We start from the raw sequence: 25,572 nt of genomic DNA, 5'->3' as shown, positions 1-25,572 counted from the left end.
CGTTCCAGTGCTTCACCACCCTCATAAGGAGCTTTCTTTTTCCCCCCTTATTCGCAGTTCAGATGCAGGTGAATTTGAGTTCACAGAATCGATCAGGTTGGAAGAGCCCTCTGGGATCATCGAGTCCAACCGTTGCCCTGACACCACCATGTCAACTAGACCAGGGCACTAAGTGCCATGTCCAGTCTTTTCTTAAACCCCTCCAGAGATGGTGACTCCACCACCTCCCTGGGAAAGTTGCACTTAGAGAAATGGTGATGCCCTTGTTCATAGCAGAGCCACAGTAATCGAGGAAGGTTTGTGGACTATTCAGTAAAAATAAGCATGGCTGCACGTTGTTCTAGCTGTGGGTGTAAGAGCCCTCAAAGATGGTGTGTGCCTGAACAGAGCTGAGCACAGACAGCTAAGAAAAGCTGAGGCATTACATAAAATGCAAACAGCAAGTGATTTAAGAAAAACAAAAATAATTTTACAATTATGTAAGGGATAAAGAAAGATTGAGTAACGACTGGTTGAATTTTCAGTAAAGCAGGAGAGCTGTTAAAAAATTTCTTTTTGTTTTTATTTTATTTTTACATACCACAAACCAGGTGAGTATCATGGCTAATGCCTGTAACAAAGGGGTAAGTTCCTCTGTCTCTGACAGGTGAGAAATCTGTTAGAAAGTGGATAAAAAGGAAAGATGTTTAAAATAGATGGGACCTCATGAACTTTGTCATAGAGTACTTGTGATATTCTAGATGGGGAGGAGATCTCAGGCAACATTAATAATGAAACCCCTGATGGTGGCCAGCGTGCCAGAAAACCAGTGAAAGGCAAGTGCACTTCTGTCTTTAAAATGGAAAAAAAATAAAAAGGGGGAAAAAATAATTATAGGCCAGATATTTGGACTTCAAGTCCCAGAAAGATGTTGGAACTAAAAGTAAAAACCTCTCTTGTAAGCACTGGAAAGATGCTAAAGAGGAGAGTTACAGTTAACCAGTGTGAAGCTTTGTCAGTCCAATAATTCCCCTGTATGACAGTGTTATAGATAGAAAAGAAACGAAGTCATGTAAATTGAATCAAAAAATAAACGTGGCACTGTTTTTTATGACAGTCTTGTAAAGAGTTTTGGAACATGATGTAGAATAAGTGCTGTAGAATGGGTGCAGGGCCACATTCAATGTGTAGTCATTGAAGATTCAATGTCAAAATGGAAGGATTTATCGAGCAGAACCAAACAGGCTGTGCCATGGGCGCACTGATAATATTTTTACTGAAAATCTGGTTTTGGCAGGGTCTCATGAGACTTTGATAAGTCAGGCTTAGAGTTCCACAATCACAAATTTGTGAATGAAAGGAAAAATATATGGAGTTCTCAGAAAGGGTTAAAAAAATAACCCAGTGCTCGATGACGGCATAGGAAAGAGCTGCTCAGGTGCAGTTCTGTGAAGGCTTTGGGGATTACTGGGAAGCACAAGTGGATTTGGGATCGACAGGCTAAAATCCATAACGGGATGGACAAAGGCAGCGGTTGGCAGCAGCACGTCTGAAGTAATCCTGACCTTCCCTGATGAGGCAGCAGCCGGAGGGCTGTGCTGGGGCTTGGTCCTCACCCTTCAGATTGGAGTCGGTCCAGCCGAGAGCGATGGAAACGATCAGCAGGTCAGAGAGGAGCTGGGGGCATTCAGGCCAAAGAAGAGGAGATGAGTGGAGACAGTGGTCTTCAAACATCTCCAGGTGTCCTGCCAAAATGGAAGGGCGCCACGTGTCTGTGCTGTTCGGGGTTAGACAGGGCTAAATTACAGGAGGAATTTGAGAATTTAGGCATTCAGTTTAGATTAGCTACGTAGAAAAAGGTTTAATGTTAAGGGCAGGGAAGCACTGAAAAAGGTGTAGGAACTTTATAACTGTTTTTTGGAAGCCTTCATAGAATCACAGAATTGTTTTGCTTGGAAAGGACCTTTGAGATCATCGAGTCCAACCATGATGGTATATCTTACACTTGCTGTGGCTTTTTCTCTTCCATCCCTGGGTCAGTTCTCCAGCAGGTGACAGCCCTGCTCTCAGCAGGTCACTGCATGGGATGAAACATGATCTGCTTCTAGGCCAAACCACTGCCCAGCTTCTTCCCTGTAGAGAAACCAGCCCTAGGATAGCTTCAGTGTCTCCTGCTGGCCAGCGTCCTTGTCCGTTGTCATCTCACTGCATGAAGTTAATGGAGTCCTTCTGATCTTATTGCTTTTCATCCTTGTCACCTTCTCCTTGAGCTCTGCTTTCAAGCACTAGCACTCAGGTCATGCTGGTTCTCTTCCACATTTTATTTTTCAGTAGCCAAATGCCCTGCGAACCCAATGCAAGACTTAGACTTCAAGAGTTGAGATTCCTATTGTGTGCAAAGCAGAAACAGCCGTTCCTCCTCCCCGATAACAGGACACTGCAGCTACTGTGGTTCCTTGTCTTTGGTCCCTCTGACTCTTTTCAGCCCCTGCTTTCAAAATCTCTCATACAACTCCATTTTGCTCCACTGCTGGTGTTTTCGTGCCCTGAAAAGTGAGTAAACACAACATACTGTCATGTCTTTAGCTGATCCACGCCCTCGGGCTCTGCAGCGTGTTATCTGCTTTGTTTACTGCCAAAAATAAGCGTATCTCATAGTTCACTCCTGATAGCTGCACAGAGGTAAAGTGGTTGTGGGGGAGCCTGCTGGGCTCTGTTCTACCTTGTCTATCGTTAACACAAATGACTTCTAAATTCAAAATACTTTGATTGCTAATAAGGGTTGGTGTGAGCTCTGTGTTCAGGAAATTGTTAAAAAAATACCAATTTTGCTGGTAAATGTCAAAAATACGATATTGAGCCTCTAAGATGCTGTGTATGTGCAACTCGCACCGTTTTTGAAGACACTTCAGTTTCACGTGGCAAAAAGGTAGGGAGAGATATGCTTAGGTTGAGAAAGGGAGAGATACACTTGGTTTTATTAACTTGCTGTTTATTCGCCATCGTGACAGCTCCTGCCTGGGAGGTTATAAATAAACCTACTATTGATCTGATGCCTCTGGAAAGGAATTCCTGCCTAGTGTGCGACGCTGATAAGGTGGCAGCTGCCTGTTCCCGAGTCCCCACGTCACATTTATCACTTGGCTTTGGGACAGACCCCTGAGGAGCGGTTCTGACCCACCCTCTTGCCACAGCCTGTCCCCACACCACCAAACACACACACCTCTCGTGGTTTTTGTCCCCCCACTGTTGCTGGACCGTCCCAACGAGTGCCTAAAACGATGCCCTTTCGCCTCTCTCCTGCAGGAAACTTAATCTCCCCGGTAAATGACACCCAGAGCTATTTTGGAGCTGGGCTGCAGAGGGAAAGCAAAGCACGTCAGCGATTTGACTGAGGAGGACAACCCAGAGGAGGGGTGGGGAGGTGGGGCGGCACAGCCTAACCCCGAGCAGCAAAGCCTCTGCCGGGGGACTTGGGGGGACCTTCTGCTGCACATCCCTGCCATCGCTGGGGTTTCTGTTTTATTTTCCTGGAGGGGAAAGGAGGAGGGGAACCAAAACCAACATGGTCTCCCCATCTCCTCTGTTCCCCGTTTCCTACTTTCCCCTTCTGTCATCTCAGTAGGAATCGGCTGTTTCTTACTCTGCCCAGAGCTTTGTTTCTCCTCAGACTGAGAAGACTCCAGGTAAGACCTAAACCTTCAGCTAAAGAGAAGCGGACTTGGGGACGCAGGTATCCAGCAGAAAGTGGAGAATGTTGTTTGTAGCTGAGGGAGGGGTGAGGGTATTTCTATGTCAGTGTTCCTATGTTGGAGTATGTCTTGCTTTATGAACCATATTTGAGGATGGAGCTGAAGGTGCAGGTGGTAAATCCATCTTGGTCTGAGCCAAATATGGATTGCTTTGCTTAATTACTTCTGGCCATGTTATCAAGAGAGCAAAGATCAACCTCCAAAGGAGAGCAGAAAAGAGAGGAAAATCAGGTTGAAAGCTGTTGATTCTACTTGACACACTTTGTCCCCAAATTAGACGGAGCAGCGTGCATGGAGGGCCTGGAACAGATTTGGTTCCTGTGGAGAGGTGGCAGCAAGGAGTGGTTTTAAAAGCTTTATTTCCTGGGCATAATCTCAGTGCTGCTTTTCTCTTCAGCAAGGGCTGTTTTTCCTCTGAGTTTCCCTCCAGCGTCAATGCCGATTCACACTGTGACCCCCCACCCTCCTCGCGTTTCTACAAATGGCTCTGACGAGAGCTGGGGGGAGATGGAGCTCGACAGCTGAGGCTATTTTCAGCCTTCCAGCTCAATGGGGTGGAGCGGCTGTAATGACAGTGACGTCCACTTGTTAAAATACAAGGACTTAGGTTGGAGCCTCGCTGCTAATTGTCACCGAGGGAATTCTTTGTCCCCGTGGGAGTTGTGATCCTGCAACACCCTCGCGTAGGAAATCACATGTGCTAAAACTCGAGGCGGTGTTTCTAGCTTAAGATAAGCAGGTTTATTTTTCTGTTAATGCAAAGGATTTAAGAGTTGGGATTATTTGGTTCAGTGCTGGTTTTATTTGTGCAAGGGAGAGAAAGTTACATGCAATTATGCGTGCGTGCATGTGGAGAGGAAACGTGCGTTAGTGCAGCTGTAACGTAGTGCTGCCAGCTTCAGATATGTAAAAGTCTAACCTTATAAACCGTGAGACCAAGAAAGTACAATAAATGAGTGTGAATCCACTGTTTCTCTGGATCTTTAAAGCTCTTCTGGCTTAAGCTGTCAACCTCTGTTGTCCAAGGAGACACTGGGGTGTCCTTACAGCTGGGGTTCTACCATAGCTGCTCTCTCCAGGGCCTCCATGTTAAACAAAATACAGCTGGGTGACATTTGTGATTAAATTGCTAGAATTTCCTTCCCTCCTTTTCTGTCCCCAGGATGGCAAACCCAGAATTTTTGTCTTCTCCCTCCCTCTGTGTTCTGCCTTCTCACTCCCACGGGGCAGGAACGAGCACCGCTGTATGCCCAAGACCTCCCCTGTGTTGTAGCCTTTTCTTACATACTGTCAGAGCAGCCTGGGTGCCTTTAGGCTCAAAAAATATAAGGAAAAGATGCAGCCATGGAGTCTTGAGGGGCTCATCTGAGCAGTTTTAGTCCTTTGGAAGCTTCTGGGGTTGTTTTGTAGCTTCATCGAGATGGGAATCCGAAGTGAAGCCCCTGTGCTGTAGCAAAACCAAGTAGGAAGAAGTCATCCCTTCTTTGCATGGACCTCCTTGAAGTTATTGGTGTGTTGATTGAAAGTAATTGGTGGCCATATGGTTAAAGGAGGGATGAGCTTTACAAGCAATAGGTCTGTCTCTGTATCAGAGGAAAGATAAGCATGTTCTTTAATCATATAAATCATGTAAGTGGCTTCAGTGTCCCATGGTGTACGTTAAGTGTGTGCTTGCTTATGTGACTGGAAGGCGACCTGCCTGCCTTGCCTGGTAGTGTGCACAAACCATGCGGTTTGTTCTTGTTTCTTGTTGGAATTTTCTAATGGTTTGTTTGACTCTCTTGTTTACTGCCAGTCATTGGAAATATTCAGATTATTGACGAAGGATTGATACCGGGAGCATGAGGGGATGCAGGTCCCTTCCTAGATGGTTGGTTTCTGAAGGTCAGAAATGTAAGGTTGTCCTGCCTTGAGCTTAGCCATCTCTTTGCTGAGGGCTGCTCACCAAGTTTAACACCATGTTGGCCCCTGACCTGCTGTGAAATTTCCCTTAACATCTCCCGTGGACTTTGGCTCACTATGGAGGCAATAGATGACAGGGAATGTCATTAGAAGCTTATTGCACCAGGCTTAGTTTATTGCAGGTACTTTATGTCTGGCATCTCCTACAGCGCATGGAGACCGATCCTCCAAATCACCACAGAGAGATCTTCCATCTGCTCATCAAATGACCTTTGGACATGCCAAAATCTGTTCTCCCTCACTGAAGTGGAATTTAGAGTAGCCCGAGCTAAGCTCTGAGGCCAGCTCCTCAGTGACAGACACCGTTCCTGCTCAGATGAAATGGGCATCAGATAAATTCTGCCATTGCAGATTAGTGCAGTGGCGCAAATCTCTGCTTACACCTGATTTAGAGATGTAATGGGCATGTAGCACTGGGTGTGCTGGTGTGCATTTCACCCTTAAAGCACCCTGTCTGGTGTCATGGCTTGTGGGCATCCATCAGTGCCCATCTGATGTCACTGAGCTTGCAGCTGACACTGAATACTTGTGCTATTTCAAAGCTGTCCATTCCCCAGGAGGCTGTTAGAAGCAATAGGGCAGCTGGGATGCTGCTGTTTTCCGTCAGCAGAACTTTAAACATCAAAGGAAATCCAAATTTCCCATTTTATGACCCATCAACTTCCCTTCCCACCCACAGATACTTTTTCCTGATGTTTTTAGGTGGAACAACACATGCAGATATGTCGTGTAAACTACAGTAATACCAACGCTGCCTTGATTTTTATCTGGATCTTCTGTTTTAGTGGTGTTCTTTGACAGCTGGGGATCCAGAGATGGGAGGTTCCCTGTGAATCTTACTTTTCCCATCAGGAGAGGAAGGAGTGCAAGGTTTAGCTGTTGGCATTGTGGAGAAAGTCCAGGAAATGTGAATTCTAAAGGCAAGAAAAAGACCTCAGAACAACAGTTTGCTGCTTGGGGAAAGAAAGGATAAAAGATGATTGAGAAAATGAGCAAGCAGGCATGGGATGAGTCTTAATGTGGTGTTGGAGAGAACCTCCATGCTCCTGATCTGCATTCAGACGTCAGCAGTCTCTTAGGTTTAAGTGTCTGTCCTTACCTGGGCTTTACATCCTCAAAGTCTCCTATTATGCAGGTGTGCTCCTTGTGGCTGCATTAGTCTGGGGAATATTTTATGAGATCGATTGCCCGGTGCTTTTTGCTCTTTGCCCAGGGTCATGGTGGACGTGGTGACTGCTTGGGGGGGCAGTTGCCATGGTGTGGGACCTCTGTCTTCTGAGAGGTTGTTAAGGCTGTCCAGAAGCAGCTCAACATTGATGAAGGAACCTGAAACCAACCCATCAGCCAGCACAGTGAATCACAGGAGGTCAAGAGAGTGATGGTACCACCATCAAGACTCTCCATCTCCCAATAAGCACCACCTCAGATTACTCCAGCAGGAACTGGAGTAGCTTGAGGTTGTTCCCACTCCCAGGGACTTGCTCTCTTGTCCATGGGGAAGTAGGTGTAGGGCAAAGACAGAAAGAGAGTGGGTAGGGAGGCCTTGACTGGCTGCATGGCCATGTGTTAGTTCCTGGGCAGTGATTTGATTAATTTGCATTATCTGGCAGGTCTGTGCACTTGTGCCTCTTTCCCTCAAACATAAACCAGGGAAAATTTGAATGAATAAAGACATAAGTAAAATTACAACTGCTGCTACTTTGCCTTCGGCGTGCTCAGAAATATCCAGATGGGAATGTGATCTCTGCTGCAAATGATTAATCACGGAGGGATTACAAGGAGAAATATGACACTGGTAAATGTCTGAGATTAATTGGAAAGGGCATTTGCACCGACCAGGTTTATTCATGCTTTCTTGTCAGTCCTGTTGCTTCCAAGGGAGCTGCCCTGGCACTTGCAGAGAGTTACCAGGTTTTTTAAGTTTGATACATATAAAGTATCTGAATTAGTGCAATTGTTTACTAAATTGATTAACAAATTGCACTGTAGAAATACTAAATCTTGTCCTTTTGGTATGGTCACAAGGTTACCCTCTCCCTCTTACTCCTAAATCTATTTATCAGCCTAAACTTATGTGATGCATTTTATCCCATTTAAACTTATACAACGTAGATTATCTGGTGCAGCCTGTCTAAATGGTTTGATCTGAGTGTTAGATACTTATTGCAGCTTCATCCTTGCTGTAAGTCAGGATTTCATGCCTGTTACTGGATTTCATGCTCTCAACACCCATAAGACAAGGTTTTTACTCCCTTTTTCAGACAAGGACTGAAGACACAAGAGTTTGAGCAACTTTCTCATAGAATCATAGAATCACAGAACGGTTTGGGTAGGAAGGCACCTTAAAGATCATCTAGTTCCAACCCCCCTGCCATGGGCAGGGACACCTTCCACCCGACCAGGTTGCTCAAAGCCTCATCCAGCCTGGCCTTGAACACTGCCAGGGAGGGGGCAGCCACAGCTTCTCTGGGCAACCTGGGCCAGTGTCTCACCACCCTCACAGGGAAGAATTTCTTCCTAATATCTCATCTAAATCTCCCCTCTTTCAGTTTAAAACCATTCCCCCTCGTCCTGTCACTCCATGCTCTCGTAAAAAGCTTCTCTCCCGCTTTCCTGTAGCCCCTTCAGGTACTGGAAGGTGCTAGAAGGTCTCCCTGGAGCCTTCTCTTCTCCAGGCTGAAGACCCCCAACTGTCTCAGCCTGTCTCCATAGCAGAGGTGCTCCAAGTGGCAGAGCAAGGAATAAACCCTGTTTTTCTTTCCTACCATGTTAGAAATCAAAGTAATACTGATGAGCACACACTGTTCTCACTGATCTCTGGATTTCCTTCTGGCATCCTGGCCATTCATAATGGCATAAGAAACGTTGAGTGTGAGGGTCCGTGGTGGAAGCTGGTAGAGAGCGAGGTGCAGTGTAGATTATAGCACAGGACATGGGATCTTCACCTTGCACTAGGAGGTCTGTGGACACAGTGGCTTGTACCTGATGGAGAGAAGTGATTTGCAAACACTGGGCGAGTGTTTGGGAGCAATGGGAGAGTGAGGCTGGACCTTGAGCTATGGCCACTGGAAAGAAACATCTTGGATGGATTTGCTGCACCAGTCTGGTTCAGGAGCAAGAGCAACAGGCACCTGATGCAGCAGCTTCCCTGTGTTTTAACTGTTCTTGACTATCAGAGATACCAGTGGGCAGCTGGGGCTTGTTTGGGCACTGTTTAGCACAGGAGGGCAAGGGAGGAGGATGCACAAGAGCTTTAGGAAGTGAGTAGCATTCCTGCTCCCACCCCTGTAAAAGCCAGGCTTGGAGAGCACCCACCGTGCTATGACAGAGCAGAGCTCTCCTCCAGGCGTGCATACATCTCCTGAGGACCAGGCGACAAAAACATCATGCAGGTGGTTTGAGGGAAGATGCTGTTTGCTGAGAGGTCACTGGCTGGCTCCCAAGAGCTTATGTCTGTAGACATCTCTGTGCTCCAGGCACTTCTCCATGTTATGCAGAGTCCACTTCAAAGGAGAAGTGAAGCAACTTTATTCTTTGCTCTTTTTGATGCTATGGATTTGAAACTGGAAATGAGTCAGAGTGACACATCTGTCAGAAACGGCTAGGGGACTAGGAAGGAGGAGACATGGCAATGTCTTCTGAAGATGGATCCAAGTGCTTTGATGACACAGTGCAGCCTGAAATTCAAGCTAATGGCTGGGAAAGATTAGGACATGAGCTCTGAGTCTGTGTTTTGATTGTTAATTTTTAGTCAATGCAGTGAACGTTACTGCTGGATTCTCCAGAGATGAACTTGAATCCCAGCATCCCCTTCTGAACATTGAAACGGTCCTTCCCCAGATTAGCAGAAGACTTTGATTGCCAATGAATTGACTTCAGTGGAAATTTCCACTGACTTCAATGTACTTTGGCTCAAGCCCAAGGCTCGTATCTGCATCTTCTAACCATTCATGCAGCTTCTCTGCTTGCACCTTTGCAAGCGTTCATGTAAAATACTTTTGAAAGCCCAAGTGAGGACAGAGGTTGAAGGTAGTAAGAGAGACTAAAGAAGTGCAAACCAGTTCACAGATTTCTAGACCAGTTAGAGACCAAGGGAAAAATAGTTCTGTATATTCATTGCAACTAGTAACGAAGGTGACCACTCTACAGAAAGTCCGTTAGTCTTAGCAGTAATTACTGCAAGTCAATCATACTTTGCACTCTTCATTGTTTACTATGAATGATTTTTCCCCATTACTTTTTTTTTTCAGATTTAATATTTGAAAGTGTTTTATTTCTAAAAATTTTTGGTGTAATAATGAAATTTGCTTGATACCAGGAAACAAAAGCAACCAAAATTGAATTAGTTTAGAAAGGATCAATTTTGTCTAAAGGGAAAAGTCTTTGACTGCTTCTTAAGAGTTTTGTATGTTCTTTGTAGGGGGAGAGACAGGGTAGGATAGACATAGTGTATTTTTCCTGTTAAATATAGAATAAAGATTAAGTTTGGTTTTGCCTTAGATCTGTGGCCCAAAGGAAGTTTGAAGGTTAGCTCGGCTATACCATTTTCAATGGTAATAATGACTATAACACATACTATTTGTATTTTTGTGCCACCACTTTCCAACTATTTAGTTTTAATGGCAATTCATGTCTTTCAATCCCCAGCAGCGTAAATGGAATGAAAAATTGTAATCTGTTATTAATTTTCGTGCATGATATGTCATATACTCCAGCAAGTACATTGTCATATATACACTGTGCACATAATTATTTGTGAGGCAATCCCTGTCTTGATATGAGGAAGAATGGGAGGGGAGCCAAGACAGAGGGAAAATAAGTGATTTCCTCAAGGTCATGCAGCAGGTTAATCTAACTCCCACTCCCTGGTGCCACCAGTGATTTGCACGTTAACGTTAATGCACTGCAACGGGAGCTGGAGGAGGATGGAAAAAAATAATGAAACTTCTGCTCAAATGGTATCTCAAGAAATGAAAGCAGGTTTCTGGCCTGCTCCTACTGATTTCTGCTGGAGGTGGGGGGGAGATTGTGAGAGCATCTGCCATTGGGTGAGAGAGTGGGTGGCTCTGTGGCCAGCAGGGAAGCCAAACTGCTGTAGGATTAAGAAGGATATTTCTGTCGCAGTGACTGGTTATTATTTCCCTTCTGAGTGACTTACAACACGCAGCGCCCTGGTCATTTTGCTTTGTGTGGCACTTTGAAGGTGAAAAAGCACAGATGTGAGAGCAGCACTGCAGTCGCCCCTGAGTAGAGACCCTTCATATAGCTCAGACAGGAACTCTATGAGCTTGCTAAGACAGGAATGTCTGGCACCATCAGGCCAAAGAGATGTAGTAGCTTGGAGACAAATGGTGCACTCAAGTCTTCTGAGTAGGACTTCCAGAGAGGCTTGGACCTGGGACACTTGCTTTTCTTACAAAGCAGTGTTGTCAGGTCTAATCCTGCTCCCAGGGAGAGTTAGCTGGTGCATGGTTACTGGTGCTAACGGGGTCACAGAATCACAGAATCAACCAGGTTGGAAGAAACCTCTGGGATCATCGAGTCCAACCATTGCCCTGACACCACCCTGTCAACTAGACCATGGCACTAAGTGCCATGTCCAGTCTTTTCTTAAACACCTCCAGAGATGGTGACTCCACCACCTCCCTGGGCAGCCCCTTCCAATGGCAGATGACCCTTTCTGAGAAGAAATGCTTCCTAATGTCCAACCTGAACCTCCCCTGGCGAAGCTTCAGGCTGTGTCCTCTTGTCCTATCACTAGTTGCCTGGGAGAAGAGGCCGACTCCCACTCCACTACAACCTCCCTTCAGGTAATTGTAGACTGCAAGACCAGGCTTTTAGCTGTTCTATTCTTACCAAAGTAAATGCTGGCCAATGCATGGAAAAGGGCTTCTTGGAGGATTAAAACTAGCCTCACTCTAGCAGAAGGAAGGACATCCAGGAGTCCATGTAAGAAACAGTGAAGAAGCAATAACAGTTTGTAGTGAAGAAGCAGTAACAGTTTGTGTGTTACATGGACTTCAAGGAGACCCTGAAGGTAGGGATCTCTGTTGCATTGCTCTCCAGATGCACAGGGATGAGTAGATTCTGTGTGTGAGTCAACATGGCTGTGAAGATTAGTACCACTGATTGCTTTTGACTTTCTCGGGCCACAATGGCACCGGAATTGCTATGAGCTTTAGTTTTGAACACTGCCTAAGTCTCATCCCCTTGACTGCTCCATGTCATCAAACAGCTGCAGGTTGGTGCACAGCTCCCTCTGAGAGCAGCTGAGAATATGTGGGTGATGAGACATCTTTCCTGTAAGCCCTAAGCCATGTGGGACTTTCTTGGAGAAGGCTGGCACTGTCTGGATTGCTGTGTACATCCCCCATGGTGGTTCCTTCGCGTGTCTTTGCACTCCTGTGAACATGATGCATGTGCACCAAGCCATGCACCTGTACAAACACCCATCCCCACTGCAGTTGTGCCTGGCCCTACACTGTCTGGATGAGACTGTATGTAAGCCGTAGATACTGGCTACCACCGCCATCAAAGTAGCTGTATCTCAGTGGTTGTGTTGAACAGAAGCTGGGAATAAAGAGAAATATCGTCAATAATATGACAAGTGTATCTGTGTGTCCTCCTAAAGGCTGGCCCCTACAAGAAAGGGGTTTACAGTAAGGTCTGCGTGAATGATTCAGAGAACAAGACATAGGGGTGGGTAATGACCAGAGAGGGCAAGAGGAGAGATGGGGCATGATGTAGAAGGAGAATTTAAAAAAAAGGCAAAAAAAATAGAAAAGGCAAGGAGAAAAATAAAAATTGAAAAAAAGCGAGGGCAGTGAGATAGAAAAAGAGATGAAAATGAAGAGGACATGAGCATGATGGGGGAGGTATCTTGATGGGTAGACACCTCTCAATGTCCTTTTGTTTCTCTATGGCTACAGAACTAGCCCATATGTTATACAGCGTTAGTGAAGGTCACTTTCCTAGCGCCAAAGCTGAAAGAGACCATCATATTCTTTCTGTATGAACTGCCTGAAGACTTATATTTTACCCAGTGACTCCTGTGGGGAAGGAGCTACCTTCTCAGTCAGCAGTTTATTGAGCTCAAATGTAAGAAATCTGCAAGACCTAAAATATTCCAAGGCCTTCTCACCCATAATGAGAAGGACAATGAAAACACGACTGTTTTAGATTACAAACATACTGATACTGTGGAAGTGCAGCAATTTGTTGCCTGCACCATCTAATCCGCTCTCTCTTGACATTTTTCTTTCTCACCCTTTAGGAAGGAAGCCAAGATGGATTACAGCTCATTCAGTGGAGTCCCACGTTTCTTGACCCGGCCTAAGGCGTTTATGGTGTCTGTGGGGAAGGATGCCACCTTGAGCTGCCAGATCATTGGAAACCCCGTCCCAGCTGTGAGTTGGGAAAAGGACAAACTTCCAGTCCAGTCTGGGGGAAGGTTTAAAACCACAGAAGATGGAGATCTCTATCGGCTAACAATCTATGACCTGAGCTTGGAGGACAGTGGCCAATACATCTGCCGGGCCAAGAACACTATTGGGGAAGCTTTTGCAGCTGTCAGCATCAAAGTTGGAGAGGAGACCACAGTAATGGAGTCAGCCCCATACTTCATCCAGAAACCTTCCTCCATCAAAGTAACTTTGGGAGAAGACGCCATGTTCAAATGCAAAATCCAGGGCAGCCCTCCCCTCTTGGTGAACTGGGAGAAGGATGGGAGACACCTGAGGAACCGGGCTGATGCTGGACGCTTCCAGATTGAGTCTGCTGGGGAGTCAAATGCTCTCACCATCCAGCGTGCCCGGCTGGGGGACAGCGGCACCTACACCTGCCGGGCAGAGAATCCCATCGGCTCTGCCAGCGCTTCGGCCGCTCTGGTGGTGGAAACACAGCGCTCTTCCAACCCGGGCAGCAGCAGCCACTTTGATACCAGTAGTGGCAAGACGGCATCCTTGTTGTCTCACTTGCAAAAGAGGCGGGAGGAGATCAGGAAGATGGATATCTCCCATGGGACTCTTGATTCAACATCTGCCCAGTCTTACTCCAAGGCAGAAGGGTTGTCTGGCATCGGCTACAGCCTCTCCCGGGATTACGAGAGGGCGGCTGGACTTACCCCCAAAGGGGCCCACAATGCGACTTTTGGGGCACTGACACGCATGTGCAGCGTGACGGAGGGGAAGCACGCCAAGCTGAGCTGCTACGTGACGGGCGAGCCCAAGCCAGAGATTGTGTGGAAGAAGGACAACGAGGTCATTGTGGAAGGGCGGCGGCATGTCATCTATGAGGATGACCAGGAGAACTTTGTGCTGAAGATTCTCTTCTGCAAGCAGATAGACAACGGGCTGTACACCTGCACGGCCTCCAACCTGGCAGGCCAGACGTACAGCTCCGTGCTCGTCACTGTCAAAGGTGGGTGCTTATGTTTCTCACTGGGGTGGACATGCCTGCAAGGAGACAGTCAATGCACTTCTGGTTTGGGGTGGGAGCATGAACAAAACTTCTGCCATCGAACTGCTGCAAAGGAGTGTGGGTTAGGCATGAATAAAGCCCTCCAGCTGTAAAGCGGGTTAAGCACTGGAATAGATGACCTGGGAAGAGAATTTCATCACTGGGGGGTTTTAGGAAGGGCAATAAATGGGCACCAGTGAGGGACAGATGATGTAGAACTGGCTGGTTGTGGGGCAGCTGGGATGAACCAGATCTCTAAAGCTCCCATCTGTGCTGGTTTTATAGTAATCTAAGAGATCCATTACCGTCCTCTGGGTCAGTGACTGCTAAAGTCCCATCTTACCCTCCAGGCTTTAATCACATCTGGGTTTACATTCACCACAGGATTTAGTCAAACTGGCACACACGTGCCGTTTAAGCAGTAGTAGAGGAAACTCCTCCCTCTGAGCTGAGTGTGTCAGGCTGCCTTAGATCCCCTGGGGGACCTACTCCAACTCTAATTACAGTCCATCTGAGTTCCGTACAGTGACCCACCAGCAGCCTTGTTCTTGCCAGGCTCTTCAGCCTTTTCCCAGCTGGTGTTGCTGGATAGCCCGTAGTCCTTGCATGCTCCCAGAACTCCGTCAGGTCCAAGTTGCCTCTGTTTGCTGTGGTCAGTGGTGAAGAACTTGCCTTCAGAGGGTCCCTCAATGCTCATGGAGGTCAGACCAAGTTCTTCAGAATGGTGACAAAAACGTGACACATATTTTCACAAAAGAAGCTCTAATTTTCAAGCTGCTCTCCTATTTGGCAAGGTTACAGCAGGCAGTTCACAACCCAGGCAGCACCTGCAAATTAACTCTCAGATGTAAAAGGCATTGCCACTTGAGTGACAAAATAGGTGTTTTTGACTGGCAACAAAATAAAGTAGAAATCCAAGTGAGTAGGAATGGTCTGAGTTTCATACCTGTTTTTAAGACTCTCAGCTTTTATTTGGTTTTCTGGTTTCCCTTTTCTGGACCTCTCCCTTCACACTCATCATCTTTCTCGTCGGTGACTCAGTGCCCATGTCCGTCAGTGACACCTGATCTGTGGAACTCGCTGGCACTTGTTCCACTCATTTCTATTTCTTGGAGGTGCTGAGTGGTGTTGGGAAAGGCATTTGTCCTCTCCCATAAAGCTGTGATTACCTCATGAGCCGGGACTCAGAGCTGAAGACCAAGCCTGGCCCTTGGGTGGGTGTTCACTTTGAGGATGGCTCAAGCTCTGCTACTTGCCCAAAACCTGTCTTGCAAAGACAAACACCCTTCCCTCTGCCCATGCTTACTTGATTATTCTCAATGGGTGCAACCTGTTCCAAAGGAGATGGGGAAAGCGTGGGAAGCAGCAGGTCTGGGAGTAAGCATCATTGGAAAAGGTTATTGATCAATGTCCATTGTCAAGAGATGCCTGTGAGTCAGAGGGCTGAAGTGGAAATGTTTATGGTCTATTTCTTCGTTGCACTATACCATGTTGGGCTTTCTGACCAGGCCAAGGCTGCCATGGAAAATCTACATGTGTTGGTTATAATTAGGCCCTGAATAATGACTCTCCTTTGTGTCCCCAGAAGTCCTTCTCAGCCCTCCAAAGACAGCTCAGAATGATGTAGCAGCAAAGGGAGCTTTTAATTCTGTTGTTTATGCCATTGGTGATGCCATTAGTTCATCTGCCATTGGGTTTAGGGAGGTAGGTCAACTTGCCACACAACCTTCTCTTTGCACAGGTCAGACCTCCTCTAGAAAGCCTCCTATATTCTGTCAATCTTGATCCTAGACCTTGGGACTCAACACATTTGTAAGCACTTTTCTGAGCATACGACTTAAAGGTCATTGAGTTGAAAAAAAGATTTTTGAGTTGTTTCTAAATGAGATGTAGTGAATCAGCCATAAATCTCAAAAGAGAGGCTACAGGGCAGGTAGTCACTCTCACAATTAAGGAAAACCAAGAGCTGATTACTCAGATTCAGAAACGTGTCTAGAGCAGGGATAAAATCACAAGCTGAAATGTGAGCTGTAAAAAGTTAGGAAATGCTTCCCAAGAGTAAACCTCTTTGACAAACCAAAGACCAGAGAGGATGGGAGGAACATGAATATTCAACTTGAATTTCCAGAAGGCTTTGGAGACATCCCTAGGCCACGTGTAAATTTAGCGAGAACAGCGTACAGGTCTCCATCTTTGGGCCTGGGCCAAGCAATGTTCATCTGAGTCCCTGAATACAGTAATCAGATACTGTATGAAAAGGTTAAAGGTTGTAAGCCAAATAGGATAGAGACTGGAAAAACAGGCTGGTGCTGAGGCCACTTTATTATCCCTCTGACCTGAAGTGATTCTGGATGACCACTATCATGGTAGTCACATTTGAGATCTGAAAGAGAACTTTAGAAACGTGGAGGTAGAAAGGAAACTTGGAAAGGACAGTAACTAGGAAGAAGACCAAAGGCACAAGACGGTGGAAGCTTGTCCATGTACCTTTAGATAGCTCCCTTTGGAAAGATTCTCCATATTCTTACTGTTACTAGATCATTTTTGTTAGGCAGAGGAAAAACTTGCCCCTGGAATAATAAATGGAGAGCCTGTGAGAAGGCCAGGAATAGACAAGAGGAAATGTAGGCAATTGAGAAGACCAGGTCAAGCAGACAGATATGCCTTGAGAAGGTTAAGGAAACATTGGCTTCTTTGCAGGCTGCACCTATTCTTAGCAAAATATGTGTTAGCAGGACCTGCTTTTAAAAAATAACATCATCTCATTGCTAGTTTTCTTGGTATGGACCAAACAAAAGCCTGTGACACTCTGGAGAAATATGTTCTCAAGACAAGCAGCCAAATTCATAGCTGGTCTAAGGTCCTGCAAGTTCCTGCTAGCTCCATGAGCTGCTCTTGCTCCATGCTCCCTCAGGGTTTTGCTTTGCTGATTCTATCTCACATTTTTCCCACGAGGCAAGTTTTTGTAGATGTCTCATTTTATCTCTTATTTCTCCTTCTTTAGAAATTTTATTGCCTTCATTTTATTCCTTAATGAGTATTTCTGCTTTGGCTAAAAACAGATTAATAGAAAAAACTGTACAGTAAAAAAAAAGTTAAAAACTCATCCTGATACTAGAGACGAATTTTAATGACCTCTCAGGGCACTCTGAGTTAATGAAAATGAGCCATGTCCTGGGAGTCCAGGTGTTACAAGGACAAAGCAGAATTGCCATTGAAATTCACACCGCTGAGCTCTCATGGAAGTAAATGTTTCTACATAATGGTTGATTTGGAATGATCAGGAAAACACCATTTCAAACTTCTGGTTGTATTCTGTATGAAGTGGAATCCACTTGAACTGCTCTTCCAGCTTGCAAGATGTACAGTTGAGGTACCTCTTGCTTCTTCTCCCCCACTGCAGCCTGTGTCAGCTGTGTCTGCACCATGTCTTGCGCTTGCTGTTCTCCTGCCATAAGCTCTGATGACTTGAGCAGAGCTGGAAGTGTTTTGTATTGTGGGAGACACAGCCCAGCTGGGAGAGTGTCCTTGGGAGAGGATGTGCTCAGGAAGCCATCAAACTGTGGCTTCCAAAAAGGACCACAGCAGATCACCTGGTCGCAGGTGAATATCAAGGTGAAGTGAAAAAAAACCCCTGTTTTTCTTTAATGATCCTGCATGTTTCCACTCCAGACCTTCTGACACAAACCACCTAGATTTTCTCAAAGGAGATTTGAACAATTGTTTTGAGCAGAATCAGCATTTTGCTGTGGAACTGAGAAACCAGAAATCACCTTTCTTGCTTAATGTTAAATAATTTCTAACCAGCTCACTTTTTGCTTATCTTACAAGGACATTTTCAGATATTATGAACATTTTGGATAACAAGGAAAATGGTTGCTAGCCAAATGGTTTTATCTTCCATATTAGGGTCGTACTTAGCACGAGCTTACATTGAGAATTACCCCGTGAAAGCGTAATACATGTCAAATAGGCATTTAGAAATGAGTAGTCAATATTTATGGAGTTTATCAGATTAAATAACATTGTTATCTGCAGTAGCTCTTCCTGATATGCCTATAGTCGTTACAGCACAGAATATTTCTGAATTGTGCTGGGTGCTGTACAAACACGTAAGAGAGGATCCCTACGTTAGAGAATTCACAATGTAAATGTCAAAATCTGACAGACTGGGCTCTGTCAGACCAATGTGGAGTGGGAGTAGTAGAGGTCTCTGCTCAACCCACCATGCTGGCCAATTGGTGAATAAGTGTATTTATTTGTTTTCACATTTAGCTGGTTAAAATACATGGAAAAGCTGGTGTAAAGTCTAGTGCTTCCATCCTTAGAACAAGTCTTCTTCATGTAAATATTACATGGTTATATAGTCAGAGCTGCCTGCCTTGCACAGAGCTTTCCTTGAGATCTGGATTGCCTGTTGATCAGCTGGAGACACTGTCCCCTCCTGACCACCTCTCTGAGCATCTCTCTGACCTGGGCAGGGGCCTGGTTATGGGCCAGATGAATAGTCTGGGATGCCTACTCTCAAGAGACCTGTGGTCCTTCTGTAGTCCCCTGACCAAAACTAACCCCCTCTGTCTGACCAGGTACATGCTAGACTATGTGAAGAGCATGAAGATATACTCAGGAAGAGGAGGCTGGTGGGTTTTGGAGCCTCTCTCACATCTCCAAAGCAGAAAAAGCAGTGGGCTGGGTGAATCCTAGGCTTCAATTCAGTTTATCAGCTGCTGTCTCTCTGAAGCCCTGTTCAGAGTAAGATAAGACACGTGTGCACGTGCCAGAAGGATGAAAGCAAAGTTGTTTTCAGAGGATATCTATGACCTCAAGCTGCCAAAGATAGCCTTGCCCCTGCTTTCCCTGGCCGGAAAAGCAGTGCTGTTACTGCAACATATACGAAAGAGTCAAACATGTCAAACAGTCTTCTGTGTTTGTACACTTAAGAGCTTTTTCCTGGAGTAGCTTTTCTTTTTTTTCTTTTTTTTACCTTAGATACTGCTTAGTGACTGTAAAGGGAGAGGGGTTAACGATACGGCCAGTTGCTCCAAGTGTGAGAATACACTTGTGTGCTTCTCAGGTGCATCTCGTATTTCTTTTTGGCCCTTGGGCATGTCCGTGTGTTCTCAGTGTCAGCTCCAGACTCCTTTCTATCCCACACAGTAGTGCTGCATCCAGCTCCCAGAGGCTGGCATCCTTCTGATCAATGAAGGGAGGCTGTAGTGCAGTGGGAGTCGGCCTCTTCTTCCAGGCAACTAGCGATAGGGTAAGAGGACACAGCCTCAAGCTTCGCCAGGGGAGGTTCAGGTTGGACATTAGGAAGCATTTCTTCTCAGCAAGGGTCATTAGCCATTGGAAGGGGCTGCCCAGGGAGGTGGTGGAGTCACCATCTCTGGAGGGGTTTAAGAAAAGACTGGCCATGGCACTTAGTGCCCTGGTCTAGTTGACATGGTGGTGTCAGGGCAACGGTTGGACTCGATGATCCCAGAGATCTCTTCCAACCTGATTGATTCTGTGATTCTGTGATGTTCTTGCTTGTTCCCATGGCATGAGAATTACAACTGCTTCATTCCCCCTGACTACACAGGGTGCTTCCAGAGGTGATATATGGGATTGCAGGGCGGGAGTCTGAGTTGCCTGTTGGTTAAAGAAAAAAGGATAATTAACATGTGGGGTGCGAGCAGAGCAGGTCTGTGTAACCATAGCTGAAGGCTTTTCAAGGCAAGACTTTGACTTGCCTTAAATTGAGGTGCATTAAGGCAAAATATTTTTTAAGAAAATAACCAAGTTGATGTGGTTAGAGTCACCTTCATGTTCCTAAAGGTATCGTATGGGTTCCCAGTCAGGTTTTAATCTCAGGATAACAACCAAGGTAATAGACAGCATTGCTCCCTCCAGGTGTCCTGTCAAGCCCTTGGAGTCTGGTATCTCTGTCCAGGCTGTGCTCAGCTAGAAAATATTGGAGGTGTTTATGTGACAGCTGCAATTGTGGCTGTGCCAGGGGCTGAATAAAAGACCTGCAAAACTGAACACATGATTTTCTAGGGCTTGAATTCAGAAAAGAGCAAACCAGATCAAAGACAGAACTGTTCCTGTAGCAGCTCCCGTCCTAATGGTGGAGCAGGAGGGGACAGGTAATGGACTCAGTTATGCACTGAGCTACCAGATCTGAATTTTACAAAACGGAGGCTCCTGGACATCAAAGTTTGGATGTGGGAAGTTTGAGGGCCTCAGTTTGTGTTTCTCCAGCCTCTAGACCACAGACATCCTGTGTGGAATGTGCCACCATGGGCATGGGCTTATAAATCTAAAACAAGTCTAATCCTGTTTGACTGTTAGACTAACACTTGACATTACTTACTGCTAGTGACCACATGAAATTACTAGCCTGGGAGGGTGTGTGTGTGGTCAGGGAGAGGGAGAATGGAGTCACAAAAAAGGGCTGGGAGTTGGTGCAGTAATTAGAAGATGAAAGTAGACATGCTCTCTCATGAAGTGTGAGTGGTGAGGCATCAGCACTGGCTAATCCAAGTCTGTGACACGACTGTTGTGCCAGTCCCGTGGCTGTGACCACTGGCTGTCCTCTTCAGTCCAACTCCTCTTTCTCCAGTTTAGTGCTGGGATATCAGGATGATTTCACAGTGCAGCTGTCACTGGAATTAGACATTATTCTGTTCCTAAAATGCCTTCCCTCACTGCCATGCAGCTGTGTTGCATGTTTGATCTACACTCTGGTTTCTGCCTAAGCCAGAGCACTGCAGCCCCACTGCTGGAGGGAAGCAGAGGCAGTTGGGAGACTTGAGCTCTTTCTCTAGTTCTTTTATTCTCATTGTGTCTTCTCAGCAAGTTTGCTGATGATACGAAACTGGGAGGTTTGGCTGGTACACCTGAAGGCTGTGCAGCCATTCAGCAAGGTGCCATGCAGAGATGTTCATGCTAGAGGACAAGGAGGCCACAAGAGCAGAATTTATTAACCTGTTGCTTCGCCAACTTGTTCACATTGCTCTGGACTGCAGCAAACTCCTCTGTGTGGTGTTGTGGGGCAGGTACTGCAGTTCAGACTGATCCTGCTTCGGTTTATAGATAAGTCCTTAAAATACTTCTAGTGGGATATAAGATTTTTTCTACATGAGAGCAGAACTCTTACTGTAGTAAGGTTTGATTATGGGTTTGGATGGCAGCTCAAGATAAATATCATTAATAAGGAGAGTTATTGTTTAATTTTTTTTCTATTGACTTATTTTCACACCTCTTACCACAGACAATCGTAAACTCTTGTCTCTTCTTTCTCTTTTTATCCTCGTAAGAACCCTCAATACCCTTCAAGAAAAAACTGAAGGATCTTGAAGTGAGGGAGAAGGAATCTGCCACCTTCCAATGTGAAGTGCCTGTTCCTAGCACAGAGACAGCTTGGTTCAAGGAGGAAACCAAACTCCGGCAGAGCAAGAAATACAACATCGAAGAAGAGGGCACATATCGCCGACTCACTGTCCAGAACGTCACCACAGATGATGATGCTGTCTATATCTGTGAGATGAAAGAAGGGAGCAGGACCATCGCGGAGTTGTCTGTCCAAGGTAAGAAAGGCTCTTGCTGTTTCAGATCGGCCAAGTCTCACCTACCAAGTGTGAGATTCACGCGTGAGACTCCAGACTTGACCTTGTGAATGGCATTTACCCCATGCATGTGTGCAGCGAAGAGCAGCAGATGCCCTTACGGTGTGAGAGGAGAGCCACGTGTGGTCGGTCAGTGGGTTCCTGGGTCTCCTGCTGGGGTGTATCTGGGGCATGGGGTCAGAGAGCATGGACAGATTGTGTTGCTGCACAAGATATGTCACCCAGTGGGGACCTATGCTCAAAGGAGCTTCCTAGAAGGCAAAGTCCTTGAGCTGTAGCCTAGCACTGTAGGCTTTCCTTAACATGATCCCTAGCATTGGATGTGTTCCCTTCACTGTCTCACACACATCCTGACTGGTGTCTGGCAAACACAACGATGAATCTTGTCCGAGAGTGGTGCTGACCACAACAGGAAGCTGGCTTGGCAGCTGTGGTTTATGGTGCAACGTGTGGTGCAGGCTGCAGTCAGCACCAGTGTGGTTTCAGATTGGAAACTAGATCCATGGTCCAGATCCCTGACATCTGGAGCTGTTGTCTGGAGCTTGGAAAGCTGATGGGAAAGGGGCAAAATGTGGATATAGATCCATGTCCAAGTCTTCTGAGTCTAGTGGTTTAGGAATCAAGTACAAGTAGGTGTAGAGCCTGGTATGGTGTAGGTGTCTTACAGTGAGTAGACATACAAATCAGAGATGCGGGCATGTCTGCAGAAGGGGCCATCGGTTCTGAGCTCCCTGACTTGCTGTATGAGCAAGAACCCACCCGTGCAACTCCAAGACCTGCAGTTTTGATTTTGATGATGCTTATGCTGGTATCATTGACATGTGTCCTGTTGCATGAATTGGAGACCTGTCATAGCTACAGGCTTGCACATGTCCTGACTCATTTGAAGCCTGACTTTATTCCCAGTGAAAACAGAAGTTCTTCGCTACATAAATTGGTGCAAGACAGCTGGGTGATGTGCATATTTGTGCAAATTCCTTTTTCTATCATTAGCAAAGAGTTGAGAGTGCGCAAGGTTGGAGACAGAGGCAAAATTTAGCCCAGAGAGATGGGAGAGTTCAGATAGACATCTTTGTGTTGCACCTTCTGTTAGGGTTAGACCAGACAAGCACTGTAAGCGCGTTTGGCCCTGGTAGGACAGCTGGTATTTGTTTTGCTTGCTTGTGCTATGGTACTACAGCATGTTCCATTAAAAAAGAGAGTGATTGAGCCAGGTGGAGCTCTCAGGAGGGAAAGGAGGCAGAGCCTTCCTGGGGGACCCCTGTGCCTGCCCTGGGGGAGAAGATTCTAGAGAGCAAGGTGGGGTTGGGAGAATGCGAGAGCTTGGCAGGATGCAAAGGGCTGCAGGGATGGGAACACTGCTGAAGGCAGCAAGGAGCAGATGTGTGGCCAGGCTTCAGAGAGGATGAGCAGAGAACTGGGATCTTGAATCCTACTGACGAAACATGTGCCTGATCTGTTGCTTCATGATGGAGTTCAGCATTGCTTCTCATTGAATAGCCCTAGGTGCTTTGCCTGGGTGAGGGCTCTTTTGCCTTGTGGGGACTGCTTCAAGGCTGGAGCCAGTCACCATCTACCAATAGGGGTGGTGTCCCGATGCTTTATCCAAGCTTTCCTGTGAATAGTCCCATCCTGTAACTTTGAGGTTATTCTAGCAAGTGATAATGATCGCAGACACTTGGAAAGGACACAAATAAGTGAAGTTCATTCCACTTGAGTTTCTGGGTTGACTCTGAGAAGAAATTTGAGGTTTTCAGTGTATTTTCTATTAATTCATGTGACTGGTGTGTTTCCCATCTTGGTTATGTAACTTACTGAAAACTGGAAGCAAAATCCCAAAGACAGACGAAACACTTGTCTGGTTTAAGACTGATCTACTTCAGCAAAGTTTTAATTTGAATTCCTAGCATATGCAGGCAACGAAAGCCATATCACTGTCAAATCTTTTCTTGGCAAGGCCACGTACATTGTGTTTACCCAACAGCAGACTCTCCATGGTAGTCTAGAAACATGAGCAACTGTAGTCAAACAAGGTTGCTTTTCTCTCTTTGAAAGCCAAAATGAGTCCTTGGGATTATCTGTTCTGTAGAACTCAGAGTCTAGGAATTCATTTAGGGATGTCTGCACAGTGTCTACAATGTTTTGATTAGGTGAGAGCTGTTGGCTGGTCCTGTTGTAGTCTGGGTGGTCCAACGTTGACAGAGACTTTAATATCTGCTGTTTACTGATCATAATTAATTTCTTGTTTAAAGGGAACATCATTAAAAAACTTCCACGAAAGACTGCAGTCTTCACAAACGATACAGCCATCTTCTGTGTGGAGCTGGACAATGAATGCCAGAACATCCGATGGCTGAAGAATAAAGAAGAAGTGAAACCCAGCGATCGTATCTCCATCACATGCTCTGGCAAGCAACATACCATGATCATCCGAGAGTGTAAGATGGAAGATGCTGGCGAGATTGCCTTCCTGGCTGATGAAAGCAGGACTTCTACCCAGTTCACTGTGACCAGTAAGCTTTACTCTTATTTCACGCTGGTGTCAGGTCTTCCCTAGCCAGCAGGCACTCCCATGTTAGCACTGTCGTTTTAGGTACTGCTGTGGTAATTTTGTTGTCCAAGGACAGCAGAAGGTTCAATATCTAGTACAAAAGGCTAACAGCCTGAATGCTAGCGTTATGAAATGTTATGGAGAGATCAAAACAGAGAGAGAAGGAGTCCTGGGGAGAGAGCACAGCACCAAGTCTTCTCCATACCATTCTCATTTCATGCTGGAGTGAATGTAAACTGATAACTGAGTAAAACATGGGGTAAGGGACATGCATGTTCTCCCCCTCCGGAGGTGCTTAGAAAACTTTGTGTAAGTAAGTTGCATACGTTGCAGTCGCCTTACTTCACCGTACACAGAGTGCTGCGAGTGCTCCACCTACACGCTGACCTCCATTTTCTAAAATCATTAGCTCTGAGGGGCATTTATCAATGCTTGCTATGGGGATGATACTTCTTCTAGCAAACAGGACCACTTATCTCTCCCTCTCTCTCTTTGCTGAGGATTTGGAGGGGAGGGTTAAGGAGTATTCAATTCCTTCCCTTGGTCTTGAGTCTACAGAGACATGAGGGTAGCTTGTGGGTGTGCTGGCTATCACGGGGAAGTAGATAGGTGCCCTGAACTTTTTTGGCGGAGTATTTCCATTCTAGCAAGCAAAAACATCTGTGAAGGAACATCTACACACACACACGCGCGAAGCATTTCAAGGGCAGTGAAGCATTCCCCAAACTTGAAGCATCTTACTTTGACTTTACCTTCTTAAGCAATTTGCATTAAAGTAAAATATAAAGAAAAAACTGCAAGAAATAGGGGAAATGCTTCCTCCTGAAAATAGTTTCCTTCCTTTTGTGGAGACCAGCAAAGCCGTGTCCTCTCTCATCCTCTCTTTGACATGACAAAGCTGGGAAGACCCTGTGAATTGCTGGTAGCTATGCTGAAAGAGAGGACCTTTGTCTTGATTAGATTTACTTGGGGAGACTGATATAATATGAAGACTGGAGAATTCCTTCAGCTGGCACATCTGATCTGAGCAAGGGTTTCTGTTGACAGAGCAGTAGCAGCAGGTGCAGTGCAGTTGAGATTGGACCCAAATTGAAATTTTGGTGAAGTTACCTAATTTTATGAAGCTTTGTTCTGATGGCATTGCATTTCCTGGGCAAAAGCTGCTCCATTTAAGGCAGAGAACTGCGTGTGGTTTCTGGCTCTGCTGCAGTTCCAATTTGCATGTAAACAAATCACCAAATCTAGTCAGTATTTGGGAAGA

At 45.9% G+C, this 25,572-nt stretch overlaps 1 protein-coding gene across 21 annotated transcripts in view; it reads left to right on the top strand.

The window, feature by feature from the left end:
* The first annotated feature begins 3,418 nt into the window (after window positions 1-3,418).
* OBSCN (obscurin, cytoskeletal calmodulin and titin-interacting RhoGEF) overlaps window positions 3,419-25,572 on the top strand; it is a 200,480-nt gene continuing 178,326 nt past the window's right edge. For all 21 annotated transcript variants that reach the window (XM_068405371.1, XM_068405372.1, XM_068405382.1 and 18 more), the window contains exons 1-4: window positions 3,419-3,665; window positions 12,967-14,111; window positions 21,452-21,721; window positions 24,013-24,273. In XM_068405371.1, the coding sequence (XP_068261472.1) occupies window positions 12,980-14,111; window positions 21,452-21,721; window positions 24,013-24,273 (1,663 nt within the window). In that variant the 5' untranslated portion in view covers window positions 3,419-3,665; window positions 12,967-12,979. The remainder of the gene's footprint in view (window positions 3,666-12,966; window positions 14,112-21,451; window positions 21,722-24,012; window positions 24,274-25,572) is intronic.

Source organism: Nyctibius grandis, chromosome 7 (genome assembly GCF_013368605.1).
Source record: "Nyctibius grandis isolate bNycGra1 chromosome 7, bNycGra1.pri, whole genome shotgun sequence".
Classification (NCBI taxonomy): domain Eukaryota; kingdom Metazoa; phylum Chordata; class Aves; order Nyctibiiformes; family Nyctibiidae; genus Nyctibius; species Nyctibius grandis.
Note: the sequence above shows the minus strand (reverse complement) of the source record. Positions and strands in the feature narration are given on the sequence as shown.